The sequence below is a fragment of the Pituophis catenifer genome, unplaced genomic scaffold (genome assembly GCF_029215685.1).
Source record: "Pituophis catenifer annectens isolate HBS135680 unplaced genomic scaffold, rPitCat1.0.hap2 SCAF_1, whole genome shotgun sequence".
Lineage (NCBI taxonomy): Eukaryota > Metazoa > Chordata > Lepidosauria > Squamata > Colubridae > Pituophis > Pituophis catenifer.
The window spans coordinates 162612070-162633837 of record NW_027256881.1 but is presented as its reverse complement, the minus strand read 5'-3'; the positions used below and the strand labels follow the sequence as shown (position 1 = coordinate 162633837).

The 21768-nt window shown below is 40.0% G+C and overlaps 1 protein-coding gene across 1 annotated transcript in view; it reads left to right on the top strand.

Annotated features, from left to right (window-relative positions):
- KMO (kynurenine 3-monooxygenase) overlaps window positions 1–20022 on the top strand; it is a 35126-nt gene extending 15104 nt beyond the window's left edge. The window contains exons 5-15 of the mRNA XM_070956741.1: window positions 1298–1346; window positions 2703–2790; window positions 3633–3798; window positions 3887–3958; window positions 6222–6343; window positions 7079–7226; window positions 10044–10101; window positions 13210–13292; window positions 13372–13473; window positions 13592–13651; window positions 19387–20022. Coding sequence (XP_070812842.1) covers window positions 1298–1346; window positions 2703–2790; window positions 3633–3798; window positions 3887–3958; window positions 6222–6343; window positions 7079–7226; window positions 10044–10101; window positions 13210–13292; window positions 13372–13473; window positions 13592–13651; window positions 19387–19509 — 1071 coding nt within the window. The 3' untranslated portion in view covers window positions 19510–20022. The remainder of the gene's footprint in view (window positions 1–1297; window positions 1347–2702; window positions 2791–3632; window positions 3799–3886; window positions 3959–6221; window positions 6344–7078; window positions 7227–10043; window positions 10102–13209; window positions 13293–13371; window positions 13474–13591; window positions 13652–19386) is intronic.
- The last annotated feature ends 1746 nt before the right edge of the window (window positions 20023–21768 follow it).

Sequence of the window (21768 nt, the reverse complement as noted above, 5' to 3'; positions counted from 1 at the left end):
ATGCACATGCTAGCCCACTGTTTCCACAAGTGCAGATGCACACACACATATGCCACTACCACAGCCTGGTTCCAAAAGGCCCAAAGGGCCACAGCCCGGGGGTTGGAGACCCCTGATATATAGCAATGCCCTTTTGGAGCATCATTGCCATTCTGATCCTTCATATGATCTTGTATCCTAAAGAGTATAATGTAATCATCTGATTTAAAGTGACCAGATCCAGTCCATTTAAAGTCCTAAGGCAGGGCTGTCAAACTCGCAGCCCACAGGCCGGATGCGTCACGTGCTGGCCACGCCCACGCCCAGTTTAGTGAGGGGGTGGAAAAGTCATGATAAGTAACGTGATGATGCCGTGACGACGTGAGTTTGACATCCCTGTCCTAAGGCATCAAATGTAGTATGCTTCATTTCTGCTTTGATGATTTCAGGTTTTCTTTGGTTCATGCTTCTCACATTCTCTTTTCCAATTGTTTCAGCAGTGATACCACCACTGACTCGCAATAGCAATAGCACTTAGACTTATATACCGCTTCACGGTTTTTTACAGCCCTCTGTAAGCAATTTACAGAGTCAGCATATTGCTCCCAACAATCTGGGTTCTCATCTTACCAACCTCAGAAGGATGGAAGGATGAGTCAACCTTGAACTGCTCAGAATTGAACTCCTGGAGTGAGCAGTGAGTTAGCCTTCCAGTATTGCATTCTAACCACTGTGCCACCACTAGCTATGCTTGCAGTTCTGGTCTGGTGAGTTCATCACTTCCAGATTTACCTGTGAATATTCAATATTCCTCCCAAGTATCTAAAACAGTGCCTTCTGACCTAGGGGTGATAATGTCTCACCAGCTGGTGTCTAAACTTGCCTGAATTTTCAGCCACGTGCATATGGTTTTCTTGGTAAAAATACAGAAGAGCTCCTCTATTGCCTTCTTCTGCGTATGGTGTTTAGAGATGCTTCTTCTAATTTTGTCTTCCTTCATCTCTTCATAGCCTCTCTTGCTATGGTCTGTGTTGTGACTTCCTTTACCCTTTCTATCTTACAAACAAGATTGATTCTGGAAATCATATTCCCATTAGCATTGTTCTCAGAGTTCTTGAAAATATGGAGTCCTCCAGCACATCAAGAGATAATTCTTTAGGATAGACTTTTAGTAACCATGGCCTCTGCTCATGAAAATAATCTAAGATTTATATTGCTAAAATATTGGGAAAAGTGTATTGTACAAGGCTATATTTAAATATAGTTAAACATATAAAATGTTCTCTGCCTTATTTTGTTTTTGTTTGTTTTTAAACAGTATATTCTTTCTATAGATAGAGCAAATTTGAATAAGGGGTTATTAACTGGTAAGTGTGGATTAATCTGTTTTGATCCTTTCTCAATTTATCATATTTAAAATTATGTTGTGTTTGAGGTAGAATCATCATTATACAGATAGAATCAAGATATAAGAAGGATGAATGGCTATTAACTGTTTAAAATTAGTGTCTTCTTCTCCTTTTGCATGAGCAAAGACTACAAGCAGTAAATGCATGCTTGTAGAAAGAGAGAGGGAACTCAAAATCAGCACCTCAATAAAGTCTCTGAAGACACCAACTCTTAAAACCCATTAAACTTCTGCTATTTGTCAACCGGCTGCCAAATTCTTAGGTTTAAATACTCTTTCAAAGTAACACACTTCCACAACCTCAGGCAAGCTGAACATCTCAGTAACTACAAGACAGAGAGTTTATCTAGTCATTTTGCTTTAAATGCCCAGCATGCTGCTATGTAGAACACAAACATTTGGTGGCAAGCCAAAAAAAGAGACTGCAGAAAAGTAATAATGGGCATAGCAAAAGTTATATTGGTAGAGTTTACTAACCCATCCCCCATTCAAGAATAGGAGAACAACACTTTCACCAGGCATACTGGAAAGTTGCTCAGAGTTGGTAGAGTCCTGGCTGCTTACACTAAGCAAGTAATGAGTATGTTGGAGTGGGCCAGACTTGTTTTTCACCATATGATTTGTCTTTGTGGTGCAAAGTAGAGTTATTGAGAAGATGAAGGCAGAAAGTTAGGAAGTGGAAGTCGATACATCACATCAAATGCCAAAAGTCAAATCTTGTGTTGACATGTGTGACAGGCCAAATTACCCATATCTAACTACAGGGATCTTAGTGAACGGACTGGGTGAGAAAAAGTGATTAGAAAATGTGCTACGTTCTATAAAAGTATTTATTACAGAACTATTTGTCAGGGCTCCAAGGAACACCCCCAACAAAATAAAGCTCTGAGGCCTGAGGTTCTTCAAAGTTCCAATTTATTAGAGATGTCATGTTGACACATCTGGAAAAACCTGAATCTGAAAGCTTCCAGGTTTCCCCCACCCAGCTAAGAGTTCACAGCCCTGCCCCACACCCACAAGTTCATCACATTGTCCAATCAACTCTTCACACTCCACCGGATACAATCTTCATGCAGTCTACATCAGATGCTGGCAAAAGTCCTTGAGTACAGAATGTTGTTATGACTAACTTTCTACCGCTCCAACAACAACCCCCTCCCAACTTCCCCAACTAAAATCTGTAGCAGTTTAGAAGCAAAAAGAAAATTGTCTTCCAAAACTGACACTATTTTTTGTGAACAGTTATTCTACCTCTAAGAAAAAAATATATCTAAATGTTTAGATTTCATGTTGTTTCTTTTTTCTCTATTTACAGCTGCTGAGAAGTATCCCAATGTTAAGTTATACTTTGAGCACAAACTGCTTCACTGCAATGTAGACTCGGGGCTACTGACCTTTTCAGGGTAATCAAATGGCTCCGATTTTTCCAGCACACTCTAATCATTAACCAGTACCCAAACATTAGGCCACACTGACTCTTTCCAACTGTTATGGCCCTATATTTGTGTGAATTGAAAAATCATTAGGTTCCCCACCCCCAAGTTAGCAAAGATTAATAATTTAACCCAAATTAACAAACATAAAAAAATGTTTAATCAACAACCAGAAGACTGCACTTCACAAACTCCTGGCAATATAACTTCTTGGATGTAGGGGCTTCTGCTGAATTCAGGATATATTTTTTACTTGAGCAATGATTTATATTTTCAGGAGATTATGAGTTTTTTCAATAAATAAATCTTAATACAAAGCGCCAAGTTTATGTATTTACTTAGTCTCCTCTTCATCCTCTTCTTCTTCTAGTAATAAAAATATAAGATGAAATGTATGGAAACATATTTGAATTGGAGTTTGAAAAGATCATCTCACACAAAATCATTATGTATAATATTGGAATATAGGACTCAGAAATCTATACCTTATTTTTAAAACCTTATTTTATTGTCAGTAAAATCTAATGACATGTAGAGTGTCATTTGTTACATTAAAATATAAATTTTAAAAGTCAGGATTTTTGAATTTTTTTAGAGTTACTATTTGATGTCAAAATTCTTATTTCAGAAATAGTTTCCTTTTCCCCAAATCTGAAGGAGTCAAGTAGGGAAAAAAAGTACATTTTTTAAACTTAGTGCTACAAGAGAGATCTAAGTAAACGGAAGTCATGTTCTATTATCACACAATATACCACAATATTTATTTATACCTGAGCACACATACTAATGGTACTTTTTGTGTTTTCTTAAAGATCAGACCAAATGACTAAAGAGGTCACCTGTGACTTAATTGTGGGCTGTGATGGAGCCTTTTCCACAGTTAGGAAGCAGTTTATGAGACAAACACGGTTTGATTACAGCCAAGTATATATTCCACATGGATACCTGGAACTGAAAATTCCTCCAAAAAATGGAGATGTAGGTAGTTAAAATTCATGTTCCCAGTTCATAAGGTACATTGGCGTTGACAGATACTTTTACATTACTTTTTTTTTTGATCTTTCAGTTTGCAATGGAGCCAAACTATCTTCACATTTGGCCTAGGAACACATTCATGATGATTGCACTGCCAAACCTGGTAAGAGACCCTAAATGCATCTTTCATCTTTGACAATTGGGAATCTGGATTTGGTCTGGACAATCAGTTTCAGTCAACATTGACTTCCTGGAAGCATACAGTATTATGGATTGCATACCTGGAACTGTATGTCTAAATTTTTACTGATACAAATTCCATTCCTACACTCCATTCATGGTTCATGCAGTTCATTCCCATTCTTATATCCTCTCTTATTGCTACTGGCAGGTAATTTCTGACTCCTCCAACTACTGAACTGCCTGAGTGGATTCACTCATTCATAATTGTTCTCTCTTATATAAAAGCATTGCCAGCATAGTTTATTACAGCCTGAAGGGTGATTTTAGGAGGAGTCACAAAGTGGAGGAAAGGAAGCATCACTTGCACGCTGTACTAAAATTTGAAATTAACTTCAATTATCAGAATTGCTATTTTAAAAGCTTGATTAGTATACAAGAGTTCAGAAGTTTCTATTTTCTCTGTGTTACAGTATAACATATTCTAGAAAAGAACAAGGTTCGAATGGTCATTTTTTTGTAATGAAGGAAGAGTGTAACCAGTGGTGGGTTCCTCCCAGTTCCGCCGAGCTGGTAGCGGTGACGATATGACATCATCGAACTGGTAGACCGTTGCCTGCAAAAATAAATGGGTAGACCAGTGCCTGCAAAAATAAATGGGTAGACCAGTGCCTGCAAAAATACATGGGTAGATCAGTGCCTGCAAAAATAAATGGGTAGATCGGTACAGCTCTGCAAGCAGTTAAAAGCCTGGTAGACTAGTACCTCTGCTAAATCCTAAATAATTGTCATATGACCATCAAGCCACGCCCACAAAATAAGCCACACCCACAGAACTGGTAGTAAAAAAAATTAGAACCCACCCCTGAGTGTAACAGATAGAGTTAAATATTAACTATTACTATCTATTGTGTCCCCTTCTTCCTTCCAAAAGATAGTTTCTTGTCAGATAAAAAAATGACAGCCAAAACCAACTTTGCTATTTCATTTCTTTAAAAAGACTGAAAAAGAGCCTTTGCTATTCCATCAAGGTTGGACAGGCCTGATTTAGTAATGAAGTTGTTCTAAGGATTTATTTTCTTTCCCAACTTTAGACATTCTCTTGCTGTATTATACAGTATATCAGGGCTGCCTGAAAAATCAAACGAACAAACATAAGTCAGCCTTCAGTAATTCAGAGTAGAAGGTGTGTGGTTCAGCGGTTAGAAAAGATCAGCTCTGTCTTTGTTCACCCTTATCTTTTCTGGCTTTAGTTTCAACTGATAGGATTAAGGATTATTTCATTGCTCAACTTGTTTTTCTTCAAGGACTTGATAGATTAGATTGACCTAGTCCATCCTTTCTCTCTGCCTGTGGCTCAATGGTATCAATATTTTGTACACTCCTAGTTTCTAACAGACAGTTTTGGAGCTGGTATTTTAAAATGCCCTTTTCTTTTACTCCATAGGCACTCATTTGCTGATGGTTGCTGTCCAAACGTGGGCAAACAATAAATAAATATTTCATTTTTGAATGCCGGTTCCATTTCCAAACCAACAGACTCTAAATCCTTGAAATGTGATTAACATCTCATCCATTTAATGATCTGCAAGTTCATCAAGATGAGAGATAAAAATTTGTGGGTATCTCCCCACTTGCATCTAATCATAGTGCTAACATGCCCTGGCAACAGCATTTTCCTATGTCCCTAAGAGATTGCCTTCAGCTCATTGCCAATCTATCAGTAAAGCAGATTTAAGTCATCCTTAGCTATACTGGTTTTATAGTAGCCCAAAGAAGCATTTATTTTAACAACACCCAGGAACACACTCAATATAAAGAAAACTGTAGATTTTGTCAGCCAGAAAAGTTAAGATGACTAGCAATGAACAGAGCCAATAAAATATAAGAGTTTGACAATGGAGATATATTACTATAGTTTTCTGTTTTTTCAATCAAACAATGGGGGAAGCCCCTAAAGTAAGTGCAGTACCTCTGAAAAGGGTGGGACCCTCTTTTTTATTGAAAACCTCATGGAACAGCATAGAAAATTATAGGATTTAAATATATATAAATATATGTATATATGTGTGTGGGTGTGTATTCAAATAAGTGAACTTGACAAAACTGAATATATGTATGTATGTATGTATGTATGTATGTATGTATGTATGTATGTATATTCTTTCATTTGCAAAGAAATTAGTTTTGGACTAAATCAAAATTCTTTTCAAGTTTTCATGTAATTTAACCATTTTAATCCATAGGATAAATCATTCACCTGTACACTCTTCATGCCCTTTGATGATTTTGAAAAGCTTGCCACAGGAGAGCAAGTGCTGAATTTCTTCAAAACTTATTTTCCAGACTCAGTTCCTCTAATAGGAGAGTAAGTTTCAATCTGTCTACTATAAATCAAATCAAAACAAAACAAAACAAGCCGTAATCTAAGAATAGAAGCATTTAAGCATCAGTGGGCTATTGCACATGACAGAGCAAGCTCTTGCAGAGATTATGATAGACACTAAAGTCATTGATATTGTTCTTTGGGTGGTGCTTACTATTGGGCATTAATTTCCACTTATTACTTTAGTCTTCACTCTAAAAAAAAGATTCTGAGATGAGTTTTCTGTAAATTCTCCTGCAATCCAAGATGGTTAATAAAAGTTTAACTCAGGAAAATAAACTGTTTGAATATTAAAAAAGCAAGTAAAGACCAAAACAAGTCCAGTTGTCCTTCAACCCCAACTTGTATATTTTATTGAATGTTTGCTTTATATTAGGACTTAATTATTCCTTTAGTGGTGTTTTTTTCAATGTTATATCATAATGCAGATCAACAATAAAAATAGTTTAAAACAATGCAGAAAACCCTCAGGAGCTCAGTCATACATCTGCCTATAATTTTTTTCATTTGATATGTATGTATGTATTTGTGATCTTTAATTTTTCTTTGAAGTTCTGAACTTACACATTGCTACTTGTTGGGTATTTAAGAATAGTTATGCCAAAATCCCACTTCCCATTCTCCTTGCAGCTTTCAAAATATCCATATTCCAATCAGTTATCAAATGTTAATGTTTACTTAGCATTTAATCAGTGATACAGCACTTTGAAATTTCAGGCACGAACTGATGCAAGATTACTTTGTGCTACCAGCTCAGGCAATGGTCTCTGTGAAATGCTCATCGTATCACATTGGCTCTCAATGCGTGCTAATGGGAGATGCTGCACATGCTGTTGTACCCTTTTATGGCCAAGGCATGAATGCTGTAAGTCAATGAATCTTTGCAACTGAAATTTTTGTTGTTTTGTGTTTCTCAATAAAGAGCACTTCTTTGCAGCTATCAGCTTCCACCCTCTGCAGTAGTTTCAGATAATTGCAGAAGTGTCCTCATTGCTAATCTGAAGGAGTGGAGAAGGAGCTGGTCAATTTAAAAAAAAAAGCAGTACCCTATTTCCTCTGCATTTGTTCACACAACAAGGAAAACGGGAATGAGAGTAAGGGGAAAGCTGCCAAGCAATAGGGCAAAGGGATTGTGAGGTGGTGTCTGGATTTTCTTAGGGCAGGAGAGACTCGGAGCAGGAATGCAGATAATGTAAACATGCCACATCTATTAACAAGTGAGCATGAGAACAGGAAGGCAAAAACTTCATTATAAAAAGGGAGATGTGGGAAAAGAACATGATGGATTTGGAGTAGGACGGACTATAAGTTCTGTATCAGCCTCTAGCTAAATTAAATAAAAATACCTCAAGCATTTCTTTAACAAGCAGCGATAACCATCATAGGGATACTGATCAGAAGCTTAATACATTAGGGGGGAATAAAACTACAACTATATATAGGAATTGTAGTAATAATAGTTTCCTAGAAAATTTTCTACCTTGCTTGACTATTTCCTCAGTGGAAAATTCAGAGGACATAGTTCACATCTATCTTCAGAACCAGTAATAAGGGAACTAGCTGTCAAAACCACACCAGATATAGAACAAAATTTTAAACAAAATTTATCAGAGCAGAAAATAAGTTTAAAGTCTGGTTTTGATGCAGCAAATGGGTCTTTCTAGGTAAATGAAGCAGGAAGATGACTCAAGTAAAGATTCTAGTTCTGCCAAGTTGTGGAGATAGGAGTCAGGGTTAGACAAATATCATACACATGATTCTAGGAATTAATCTTGTGGCAATCCAGGTGAAGAACAACTAGGTCTTGGAGTAAGAAAGTTAGCAAGCCTAGAAGACAAAGGATGTCTGCTTCAAGAGTAATCATAGAGGTGGGACAAAAAATTACAAAGAATTAAATAGATCTGAGCTGTGCCCAGAATGATTAAGAACAAAACAGTAAATTCACCAAAAACAGTAAAAACAAGCTTCAGAGATGTTCTTATTTACTGATCTCTTTTTAAATCTAACAATAGAGAACTTTCTTGAAATATCATTGTGAACAGAAAGATTAGCAAAGATAAACATCAAAGGATAAATCAGCCAAATGTTGGAAATGTTTGCATTTGCCGAGCTCATACTATCATATGTGATGGTCATGTTTAGAAGCAAAGAATTATTGGTCTAGAATATAGAAATGGTTGGAAAAAATACTACATAAATCTATAGAATTAAAACCAGAGTTTTTTTAATTGGGTATTCTCCCAGAGAGATATAGTAAAGAAGATGTATATTTAACTATACATATAATAACAGCAGCAAAAATTGTATTTGCACAAAATTGGAAGACAGAAAAAAATCCATCAGAAGGTGAAGTAATAAAAAAGATTTTATACTGTGCTGAAATGAATAAATTAACTTTAAGAATTAGAGATAAAGAGGAATCAATGTATTTCAAGACATGGGGAAGATTTTATATATGGTTAGAAAAGAAATATGAAGATAAGAGGATAGATAAATGATTTAGATAATAGAAAGTTAAACGAGGGAGAGGATAAAAAAGAAATAGAAACCCAGATGACACCAGAGTAAATGAAAAAGGGGGATGGGAGGGGGGAAAAGAAAGAAGATAAATGTACAATTATGATGATAATACTGATAGAATAAATCTGAAAAGAAATTGAAAGAAAGTATATACTATTAGAATACAGAAATTGCTCAGATATCAAACAAGGAGAATATTCCACAGCAAAGAAGATAGAAAGGAGAGAGGAGTAGAGGTTAGGAAGAGGAGAGGGAGGGAGAGGAATGGAAGAAAGGGAAAAGGAGAGGAAGGAAGGGTAGGGGACAGTAGTAGGAGAGAAGGTGAGAAGGGGAAAAGAAGAGAGGAGTGGGGGAAAGGAAGGGGAAGTAGGATGAGGTAGGAGAGAAGGAAGGAGAAAGTAGGAGAGGAGAGGAGGGAGGGACGGAAGGGAAAGAGAAGAAGGAAGGTTGTTGCAAAATGAGGGAAGAAAGGGTAGAAGAATGTAAATTAAAATGACTTTTTTTAATGCTTTCTTTAAGGAAAACATGTATATGTATGATTAATTATGTATAATTATTAATTATGTATAAGAAAATGTACATTTTATGTTATGTGCATAAGAAATAAAACTGAAAAACTTTTCAAAAAAAAAGATATCATTGTGAACAATAGTGATACTTAACAGGCCAAACTTCCTGCCCCCTTGCCCCTCTGAGGTTTTGGGGGAAGCCTCTCCTCAAATGCCTTCCACTTCTGATTTATTAAAGTTGAGGTAATCACTTCTGCTTTCTTAATTCTGAGTTAAATATTTGTAATTGAGCATTTAATTGTTTTAACTGGTCAGAAAGAACAAAGCATCAAGGTTTGAGGAGGTGTTACCTGGCCTGTGTGACAACCTTATCATTTGAAAACTGTAAAAGTAATTTGGCACCTACTAGGTCAGGGGTGGGCAATTGTGGCTCTTTTACAACCTGTGGACTTCAACTCCCAGAATTCCTGAGACAGCTTGGCCAAGCTGTCTCAGGAATTCTGGGAGTTGAAGTCCACAGGTTGTAAAAGAGCCACAATTGCCCACCCCTGTACTAGGTCATACATTTCTATGTTTTCCCCAATGCAATACCCATGGAATTAGAATTTACTACTTAAAATTAGGTTCTTACTTTCCTTGCATTTCCCCCCCAGGGATTTGAAGACTGTCTAGTCTTTGATGAGCTGATGGACCAGTTTCAAAATGACCTCTGTAAGTGGCTATGAGATAGAAAAAACAATATTCTACCAAATGCAAATTAAAAATGGCTTTATGTGAAATGGCTTTATGTCATCTACTTCCCCATCCACATATTTAGGGTGTGTCTTCTCCTTCTGCAAAAAGGCATAAGAATCAACTCTCCCAACCTCTGTGTGCTAGGCAGATTATAAAGTCAGATAGGTGCTACATGTATGTGTATAGCAGAATAGAAGATAAGGACTGTGATTGCTCCTGAAATGGAAAGAATCTTTCTGAGATAACTTAACTAATACGGCTCAGGTGTCACAATCTACAGGTTTGGAGGATTATTCTGTGGGAAAAACATTTGTTTCCCCATCAGCAGTAATAAGAAGGAATTGAACATGAAGCACACCATAAATTGGCTACTTACCATGAGACCAGAGTCTCCTCTTTATCATGTGTACTGTGAGTAACATTGTGAATTACTCTGTAATATATGCATGAAATAGTCTAAAGCAGGGGTATCAAACTCACTTCATCACATTGTCGTATCAGGACTTTTTTCCCCTTTGCTAAACCAGGTGTGGGGTTGGCCAGCATGTGACTCATCTGGCTCATGGGCCGGGAGTTTGACACCACTGATCTAAAGCAAATAACATGCATAAATTGACTCCATGTTTTTATGCTAATCCCATGACATCTCAGTTTTGGGCCTCAAAGTCCCCCTTCTGTTATGTCCTGTACTTTTTAAAGACAATGACAAATATGATGTCTCTGCCTGCAGAAATTCCTCTTTTAGCAAACTATTTTTAAACAAGACCAAACTGTTTTTCATTAATCTTGTGAACGTGTTCTGATAATTTGATATATTGCATTTCATTTTGTTTGTATTTATAATCTGGAACTGCCTCAAGACTGTTCTACAGACAAAATCAAACATTATATATTTGCTCTTTACTTTGTTTTGTAGTTAGTTCAATGAAATTAATAATCCTATCCTACCCTAGTGTTACTGTTTTCTTTAAAATGAGGTGCTGAATAAAGGTCATGAGTTATTCCTCAAGCTGCATTAACATATTATCCTCTAGTTTTTCAGTCAGCAGAAATGGAGGCCGGCATCAATTGCACTGCTCTAGTAGCTGAGGCTTAAAACATAGAACATAGAATAATAGAGTTAGAAGGGACCTTGAAGGTCTTCTAGTCCAACCCCCTGCTTCTTCTTAGTTCAGCCCCCTTCTTCTGCTTCAGTACAATAACAGAGACCAGCCAGAGTGAGTGAGTGAGTGTAGTGGAGATAATTTAAGAAAGCTTTTGGTGGATTTCCCTGCATTTATTTCCCTTTCACTGAGTGATACCGGTTTGTGGGATACATAATAGCACTGCTTGGTGGGCTTTCAAAGAGTGGGAAGCTCTTATCCAAAAATTCTCTGGCTGGCAAATTACAGGCTTACAGGAAAAATGAAAAGGAGCAATTCTGACCAACTCCTGTTTCAGCCTATGCCCTTCCTCCATGCCTGGGATATGTGCCAGTTGGAAAAGCTGTAAAAGCTGGGTAAAAGTATAGGGTGAATTGGAAGGAAGCTGCAGTTGATAAACACTGCAAAGGAATGGCAGATGAGTGGCTTCAGCTGGCAGAAACTGGAATAGCCATGGGGCATTCAGTAGGATAAGAATAGGCAGAATGGCATTGAATCCCCAGAATAACAGAAACAGGGAAAATATGGTCAGGCAAAACCCATTGTTGGAGAAGCAGTAAAATCTGGCAGGTCTTGTCTCATTTAAGTCAACATTGTGTTCGGCAAAAGACAAGGACAAAACTAGTTTAGCTATCTAAGCCCTAGCTTTTAGAAAGTGGCCTTGTATACAACAAGCCTGAGAAATGTATTTATTTGCTAGAATTATATATTGCCTTTATTTTGTACAAGTGTACATAATGCTCCTGCCTCCCTTTTTCTCCACAACAACAATCTTGTGAGGGGGGTGGAGCTGAAAGAGTGTGACTGAGGCCATTCTCAACCTTGTTTTAAAAAAACGTTCAGGTCTTAGGGAACCCCCGCATTAAAATATTTTTTTTCTACAGCTCATAGTACATTAGTATGGTCAGTAAGTTGTAGGTATAATAGTCTAATACAGTAATAATTGTTGGTGGTCTTTGGAATGGAGAATTAAATTTTTCTGTGGCTCTGGTTTTTTGTTTGATTTTTTCCCCTGCCAGAAAGGATATGAAGTCTAATGTAAGTCAGTAATATAAGTAGATGAAACTTAATTTTTTCCTTTCTTTAAAAAAATCCTGCTTGATTTTTTAAACACATACAAGTAAACCTAAAAGTCTTATCACAAATTTCTTCTGTAAAGATGCTAATGAGCAATGATATATGTAAAGTTTTTCCCTATTTAAACTAAAAAAATTAGGGGGGGGGGCTTACCTTTCCTGAAAAAAACAAAAAACATTTGCAAGGTTATCATTCTTAAAATCTTTCCTTTCATAAATTTTAAAAACTTAGAAGGCACACATACTAAACCTTTGAAGTTAAAATATTAAACTTTTTAAGCTAATTAAATGTAATTTGTGTAAAGGTACTCTCATTCCATTTTTTTAAAGAAAAGGCTGATTATGAAAAAATATGGACAATATTGAACAGTGAAGCTATTAAAAGTCTTAACCCTAAGAAATATGTATAAAAATCTAGAAACTTTATACAAAACATTGAAAAAATGTCCCTTAGTGAGTGACATGATGATATAAATATAAAGTAACAGTTACAAAATTATACAGTAGACGTTATTAATCTGCAACAGCAAAATGGCAGGCCAGCAGCTGAGTCATGGTCTGTAAAAATTTCCAACGCTGCAAGCACTGGTATTATGTGACATACAAAGTTTTTTAAAAATATATTTTTTTATTGCAATCTCTTGCAGAACCTGAATTGATAAGGATTGAAGTAGAATATTACTGTAAACAGTTTACAGATTGTATCTCTAGACACTGTATGCTCATAAAGCTATAAATAAAACATGAAAAAGCACGCAACAAATGCTTATCAGGGAATGGCAACTAGCTGCAACTTCTATTTGCATCTTCTATGGCATATCAAAGTTTCTCTCTGAAGGAGGCCTGTCCCTGTGCTTTTTCCTTAGGCATTTGCCTTTCAATGTTCTCAAAGCTGAGGGTACCTGACGATCATGCAATTTCGGATTTAGCCATGTATAATTATATAGAGGTAAGTTAAAGAATATTTGATTGGCCATTGAATTATGGGCAAGGCCACCAAATGCAAATCTATCTCTTTCTGATTTCAGATGCGGGAACGTGTGAATTCAAGGTGGTTCATTTTCCGAAAGCATATAGACAATTGGCTTCATGCCCTCCTGCCCTCTATCATCATTCCTCTGTATACTATGGTAAGACTCTAAACCTTAATACCGTAGGATTTTTCATGTATTTTTTTTCTCCCGATTATCCACTTTTTCCTTCTGGGATATGCCCAGGGTCCTGTATTGATTTTGTAATCTCCTTCAGGTAACATTCTCCAGAATCCGATACCATGAAGCTGTGCAGAGATGGAAATGGCAGAATAAGGTAAATTAAATTCAGATGCATTTGCCTGACCTACCTCAAACATTTATTATTGTAGCAAATGCATAGGAAAAAGTTGAGAAGTATATCTGTCTTCACTTTAGATTTGATAAAGATGAAAATTTGGAATATCTATTATCATCAAATTATATGTACTGTAAAGATGCAAATAGTTTCCCAGGTCGTACCCGATTCATCTCCTCTTTGTTCATCAGGATGGAGAGCATGACCAGACACACTCCAGGACAACCACTACATATAACCCCCTAGCTAGAATTTGTGAGTCCTGAGGTTGTTCAGGATCAGCAGGGTATCAGAGGCTGCCCTTAAATCTCTTCCTTCCAGGACTCTCTTCCTTCCTGGAATGTGAGCCCAACTTCACCAAACAGTTCTGAGAGAACTAATGAAGTAGGATGGTTAAATGCTCATCATCATCAGCTTCCCTTGTGCCATATCTTGCCAGTTTCATGGTGAGGTAAAGGGACAGATGAAAACAGAAAGCTAGGAGAGGGGAATTAGTAGACATAATAACATTCTTCCTTTCGGTCAAGGTTAGGGGCTGGGTCAAGGTGGAACGGATGTTGATTGGAACATGTGATCGAAAGGGGAGAAGTGGGATGGTTTTGGGAGCTTTGACTTACTGAAGGAAAGCCCGGGCTTTTCAGATTTGGAATAATGTCAGATGTGCCGGTTTACCTATTCTAGTAAAGAGAACTTTGGAGAATGCCTGCTTCCGCATTTTTACTGGGAGTTGGGGGTTTTCTGGAACGCTGACATTAGCAATATAACAAAGAAATAAAAATGGTAATTGTTAAATTGTGGGCGATTGAAGAAAGAACTCGACACAATGTAACTGGAAACACTTTATTTAACTCCGAAACAGCAATGGCTACTCTAGCCCCGGCAGCCCTTTATATAGTCTGGAGCTGTCCGCGGCTTCACCCACTGACGTGCCTCTAAATTTCCCGCTTCTCAGGACTAATTCCTGATCGGCTTATTTAAACTGTCACTTGATATTCAACACTCCTCCCCCCTAGTTCAGCGTCCGCTGGTCCAGTGTCTCCTAGGCTACATAGTCGCATAAGTAGGCGGGTCACTTGGAGGCTCGACTGGACCTGCGCAGTTCAGTCGTTCCGGTGTCTTTGGAGTGAGAGGTTGAGGTCCGTTGCTCTCTCTGTGTGGGCTCTGGAACTCTCTCGAGCTCGGTTTCTGGCCTGGATTCGCTTCCTTCTCCCGCTTCACTTGGCTGTCCTCTCCGGTCCCCTTCGGTGCTCGTCTCCTCCTCCGGGGTCTCAGGTACATGCTCGCTGTTGTTTTCTTCCAGGCTGGTGTTTGGCATCTCCAGTCCTGGCGTTTGTGGACCGGCCCACTCTGCTGCTACTCGTTTGTCTTTTCCTTCCCCCTAGCTGTTATGTTGGGGTTCACTCTCGGCCCTCATCAATCTTCCCCTAATCTGGTCGATGTGCCTTTTCCAGTGCTGGCCGTCTGCTTTTGGACCCAGTAGGACAGGGGTCCCGTCACCTGGGTTATCATCGCTGGGACCCAGAGTGGGTTTCCGCTTAGGTTTTTTGCGTATATGCTGTCCCCAGGCTGGAACGCTCGGATTCTGCTCGTGGAGTCAGTTGGCTTCTCCGTGCTGTACTGTGGGTGCAGCCTGTCCAGGGGGGATCTCAATTTGCGGCCCATTAGTAATTCCGCTGGGCTTCGGTGGGTTGTGGCACTTGGTGTAATGTGCTGGATGGCCAATAGTTTATCCAATTTGGCCTGAATGTCCCCTGGGCCCAGTCTCGTCAACGTCTCCTTCGTAGATCTCACCATCCATTCCGCAAGACCATTCGTCGATGGTTTTTTTGGGGCGGATAACGCGTGCCTTATTCCTTTGTCAGCGAGGAACATCTTGAAGGCGTTCGATGTAAATGGTGGCCCGTTATCGGAAACTATGAGATCGGGGATTCCATGTGTGGCGAATAAGCGTCTCAAAACTTTAATCACTGCGTCTGCTGTGGTCGTTGTCATGAGCACTACTTCGAGCCACTTCGAGTACGCATCCACGATGACTAGGAACGTGTTCCCTTTGCATGGCCCTGTGAAGTCGATATGTAATCTGGTCCATGGTGTTCCCGGGTTCTCCCAATCGTGGACAGGGGATGAGTTCGGAGCTGCCCTAGACTCTTGGCAGTTCACACAGGAGGACACCCACGTTTCGATTTCTTTGTCCATTCCTGGCCACCACACGTAGCTCCTGGCTAGCGCTTTCATCCTCACGATTCCCGGATGCCCTTCGTGGAGTAATTTGAGTGTGTGTTGTCTTAATGTGTCTGGAATAATGACTCTATCTCCCCACAGCATGCACTCCCTTAGTCCTGACAGTTCATTTTGCCTCCGTCTGTATGGTGGGAATTCTGTGCTTATATCCTTTTCTTCCGGACACCCCTTCGAAATCCAATTTAAAAGTCGCGCCAACATTTTGTCCTTCAAGGTGGCCCTTGCGATGTCGGCTGCAGATATTCGGGCTTCCTCCATCGTCTCTATTAGCAGTGTGGTCATCGCTGGCGCTGGATCCTCCCCCGTTTCTGGAAGTGGGCACGTACTGAGGGTGTCTGCATGGTCGATTGATTTCCCAGGGTGATGGAGCAGTGTGTAATTGTAGGCCGCTAGGAATTCCACCCATCTAAGCATTCTGGGCGACAAAACGGGGGTGTTGGTTTGTCCCTGCTATGATGCCTAAAAGCGGCTTGTGGTCGGTTATTAGTTCGAAGTTCCGACCATAGAGATACTCATGGAACCTTTTTATTCCGGCTACTGCGGCTAGCGCTTCTTTGTCCAATTGGCTGTAGTTCCGTTCGGGTTTCGACAGAGTTCGGGAGAAAAACGCGATGGGGGCTTCTGTTCCGTTTGGCATTTTATGGCTCAATACAGCTCCGATGCTGAAAGGGGATGCATGTTAGTCTTATTGGCAATGTCCCGCTGTATTGCACCAAAATTCTGTCCGAAGTTAGGAGGTTCTTTATGTCTTCGAATGCTTTCCTTTCTCGCTCCCCCCATCTCCATTCCGCATTCCTGTCCAGCAGCCGGTGAAGTGGTTCAGCAGTGGTGGCTTTCTGCGGCAGGAAGATATTATAAAAGTTAAGCAACCCCAAAAATGCCTGCAGTTTGGTTTTATTTTTTGGGGTGGTTGCTTCTTTGATCGCTCTCAGCTTTCCCGGGGTGGGCCTAATCCCCGACTCTTCTATCAAGTATCCCAGAAACTCGACCTGGGTCTCTGCTAGCTGGCACTTGTCCCTTTTAACTTTGAGCCCCACTTTCTGGAACCTTGTCAACACCTCCCTCAGTCACTGCTCCAGCTGGGTCATGTCTCTTGCTGATATCAGGACATCGTCGAAATAAGGGACGACCCCGTCGATTCCTTGTAGGAGCCGTTCCATTAGACTTTGGAATAGCCCGGGCGCTATGCACACCCCGAATTGCAGCCTCTTACATTTGAACGCCCCCCTGTGCGTAACAATAGTTTGTGCTTCCGCGGTGGCTTCATCTACGGGCAGCTGTTGGTACGCTTGTGCTAGGTCCAACTTTGCGAAGATTCTTCCCCTCCCCAGGGAATGCAAGAGGTGTTGTACTACTGGCGCTTTGTTGGAGCGCCTTATTTAATGTACTTTTATAGTCTCCGCACAAACGTACTGACCCATCAGGCTTAATGGGTGTCATGATGGGGATTTCCCATCTCGCGTGGTCTATTGGCTCTAAGACCCCCTGCGCGACCAGCTTATCTATCTATTCATCTATTTTGGGGGGCCCTCCGGGGTTTGATTTGGATTGGGGCTACCTGGGGGTCTAGATTGAACGTGATTGGGGACCCTTTGTACTTGCCTAGCTCGCCGTTAAACACTTCCACGAACTCCCTCATCAGGTCTTTCTCCCAGGTGTCGTTTTCGATGTGATTGATGCTGGTGATGGCTAGCCCCAGTGGCTCGAACCACTCCATGCCCAGCAGGCTGGGTCTGTCTTTGTCCACTATCATGAGGGGTAGCGTGGCTTTGAACGTCTTGTAGGCGACGTTGAACTTGCTGATGCCTACCACAGGAATTCAGTTCCCTTGGTAGTCGATGAGCGTGCGGCGCTGTCGTTTGAGGTCGCGGGCTATGATATGTGGCAGCAGCTTCTTGATCGTCGTCCAGGACACCATCGATAGGCTGGATCCTGAGTCCACCTCCATCTTGCAGGGTCTCCCCTCGATCAAGACTGTTGCCGCCATCTTGTTCGCTCTCCCCATGCTGGCGTGGCCGATCACGATGGTCTGATGGGTCTCACCTCGATCTGTCATCGTTTCTTTGTCCTCGCCCAAACAGTTGTCTCTTCCCGCTGGTCTGGAACTTTCTGCTGTTCGTTGGTGAACGGGGGGGTCTGGTCCTTCTGGAGGCTGGCTGGGATGCCCTGCAAACCCTCGCTATGTGCCCTTTCTTCTCGCATCTTTGGCAAATAGCGTCCCGGAATCTGCATTCGGCTCTTGGGTGGTTTCCTTCGCATCCCAAGCACCAGGCCTCTCTCTTCCCTTGTTGTCTCTCCTTACGATCGGCCCGAAGGTGATGGACTTCATCCTCCTCGTCCTCCTCCTCCGATTCCGATTCCGCTCTTTCGTAGTGCATGGCCGCCTCCTCCTTTATTGGCGGTCCGCTTTTCATCTTCTTCATAGCCGCCGCCGATTTCTGGGATGCCTCGGTTGCGGATGCTTCTTCCAAGGCCTCCTTGAATGTGATTTGAGGCCGGGCCAGCAACCTACTCTGTAACGTGAGGTCTCTCAGTCCCAGCACTAGACGATCCCTCATGGCCTCTTTCAGGTTTAGGAAGTCGTATGCGGCGGCTATTTCTCACAAGGTCACCACGAACGCATTGATCGACTCTCCCTCTCTTTGGTCCCTCCGGTAAAACTCATGCCTTCTTACCAGGGATGATGCCTGCGGTGCGTAGTGTGCCTTGAGTATCTCCTGCAGTGTTGTCCAGGTCATCATCTTCAGGTCGGCTGGGGCGGCGAGTGCCTTTGCCATTTTAAACACTGCTGGGCCGCAATGGGTGAGAAAAAGGGCCCTCTTCCTCTGCTCTGACAAACTCAACAGGTTGTTTGCCTCCATGAACATGTAGAATCGCTTCATGTAGGCTTCCCAATCTTCCCCGGTTGGGTTGAATGGAGCAGGTGGTGTGATTGCAGACATCACGGTAGCCGATGATCTGACCGGTACAGTACGGTGGATCAGATGGGTGGCTGATGATTGCTTGGAGATCGCTGTGCTGTCCTGTTCCTTCAGATCCCACCTTCATCGCCAATGTTAAATCGTGGGCGATTGAAGAAAGGACTCAACACAATGTAACTGGAAACACTTTATTTAACTCCAAAACAGCAATGGCTATTCTAGCCCCGGCAGCCCTTTATATAGTCTGGAGCTGTCCGTGGCTTCACCCACTGACATGCCTCTAAATTTCCCACTTCTCAGGACTAATTCCTGATTGGCTTATTTAAACTGTCACTTGATTACTGAATTCAACAGTAATTAAGGATGCAAGAAATGCTGGCTGAACTCAAACCTAAATTTCTTTGGGACTGACATTGATGTGTGTTCAGAACAAGAGCCTTAAATAGCCAGATTTAAGTCTTACTAAAAATGTTGGCAAAATAATTGCAATTGTTACCCCTGCAATATTTTTCAGACCTTTTACTAAAATTCAAATTTTTCATTGTTTTAAAGGTGATCAATAGAGGCCTCTTCCTCACCATGGTAGCAGCAGCAGTGATTGGAATCTATCTGTTCAGAAATGGAAAGTTACCCAAAATTGACTTTCGTATAAAGGATTTCTGGAAACATACTTAAAAATGGTGGGAAACTTTCAGAAATCATTTGAGATAGAAATGAATGCTTTCTGAATAATTAGTCTCTATTTTAGAAGTTGGTCTTCCAAATATAAAAACACATATGATATAGATGAATGCTGGATCCAAGACCTAAATTCCTGTTCATATAAAGAAATTCACTATTATTTTGTTATCAGTGAACATGTCAAGCCGCTTCTAGATTAGGACATGCCTTGCATTTCATCGTTGCTTTGCTGTCCTGTGTTTCATTTGCAAGGAATCTGCAATATCCCAGCTATATCATCAACACATTTTGACAGAAGACGCTAGGGCGTTTCTAAGACTGTTCTACCATCTCATCTTCGGTTCTCTCCCATAAGATAATCATTATGGCAATGCTTGGTGTTATCTAATTCAATTGTTTCTGCATCTTTTAAAAAATATTTTCATGTAATCCTATTATGGATATGTTCTCAAGTTCTAGTATGGTGAAAAAAAAATAAAGTTGTTGGTTAGGATCCAGTTGTCTATTTCTGCTAGAACAGTTTCAGTAATTGCAATAGAAAGGTAATGATTCTCTCCTCTATAATTATCTCCCTGCGCATCCTCAAAATATGACCTGGAGGGTCTTTCAGGTTTTGTGGCAACAGTGAAATTCAGCTTGCATGATACAGTATTAGTTCCATCCAAAGTTCTAAATCTCAATGTCATGCTCAATGGATTTTAAGGCAGATGGTTCTGGGAGGATGGTAAGATCGCCAGTGGGAAGACACTGGGAAAATTAGGAAATGAGCAAGTCAGTGAGACAATCCTAGAAAGATGGGAGGCAGCCAAGCTGGTGGGAAGATGCTATGATGACTGGTAGGTGGAAGAGCCAGCAGGAAGAGGCTGAGAAGGTGGGGTGGGGGCCAAAGTTGCGAAGAATAGTGGAGCAGAGAGCAGAGAGTATGCACTAGGAAAATTGGAAGTACATTTGAATCTGTTGTATTTCTGATTACATACCTGAATCTCATTTACTATTTAATCCCAGCTGAATCTTCTCCTGCTTGCCTTTAAACGTATGAACATTCTACCTATTCATAATTTAAGGGGAAATAAAATTGATATCAAATAATCCCTTTCACATCTCAGACTACTTCAACACATAAGGCATATCTGAGCACAAATTGAAATGTACATGAGCTTTATTGATATCAGTGTATAGTTGAGAATTGCAAGCATGGCTACATAATTACAAATTGAAATGGCTTTAAATCAGTAAAAGATTTATTGATTTCAATGATGCATTAACAACATTTATCAAGTACCTTATTAAGTGCCTGGGATTTGCAACAAGCCAAAATTTTATGAAAACAATGCTATGCACATTTGTGACATCAAAAATACTGCTCCCTTCATACCTATACATGTGATACATTGCAGTGCTAATACAAAACGGGAGAATTTCATTTCCAATTGTTGTCTTGCCATTTTCTCTCCCTGTGGAGGGTCATGCCTAGCATCTTGAGAATTGACAAACTTTAATATACAGTGCTAAAGTGACTGCAATTATCTTGTTTCATCTTGGTTGCATACAGCTTGCCTGATCAAACCAATCTTTTTCTGTAGAACTACAGGGTTTTTTTTTTAACCCACAAAGAAGTTTTAATTCATATACCACTCTATTAATTAAAATTTGTTAAAATGGGTTGTAACTTGTGACAATACTATTCCTCATGTAGTGTCCAGAATTTGTGCTTTCATGTCAGCAATTGATGTCTACAGTGCTGAAAATTTAGGATTTACATATGTCAATAGATCAAAAATGAAACACACAGCTTTCAAACATCTCATCTGCTACTATGTCTCATGCTGCTTGGCTTTGCATTTGCTTATATTCTGTGGACTTAACCAATTTAACCAAATTAGTAAAAATGGTTTAATTCAATTGGTAAACCAGGATAAAACTCTGTTCATGCATCTCATCAATCATAATATGGTTTGCCTGATTTATGACTTAGCATGTTCTTTGAATGTAGCGCTAATCAACAGCCCAAAGAAAGCTATACCATAATTTGTGGATCTGTCAGCATTTTTTCAGTAGAAGGGTTTTCTATATTCAGCAGCTGATATAGTTAAGTTTAAACCGGAAAATGGAAGTTACCACTCAGTCTTATCACTCACTGGGTAATACTTTTGGAAAAACTCATTTTTCTGGACTAACAAAACATTCTGAACAGTGGAAAAGAAATGCAAATACATTTTTACCAACATGTTATTGTTTAAAACAATCCTATTA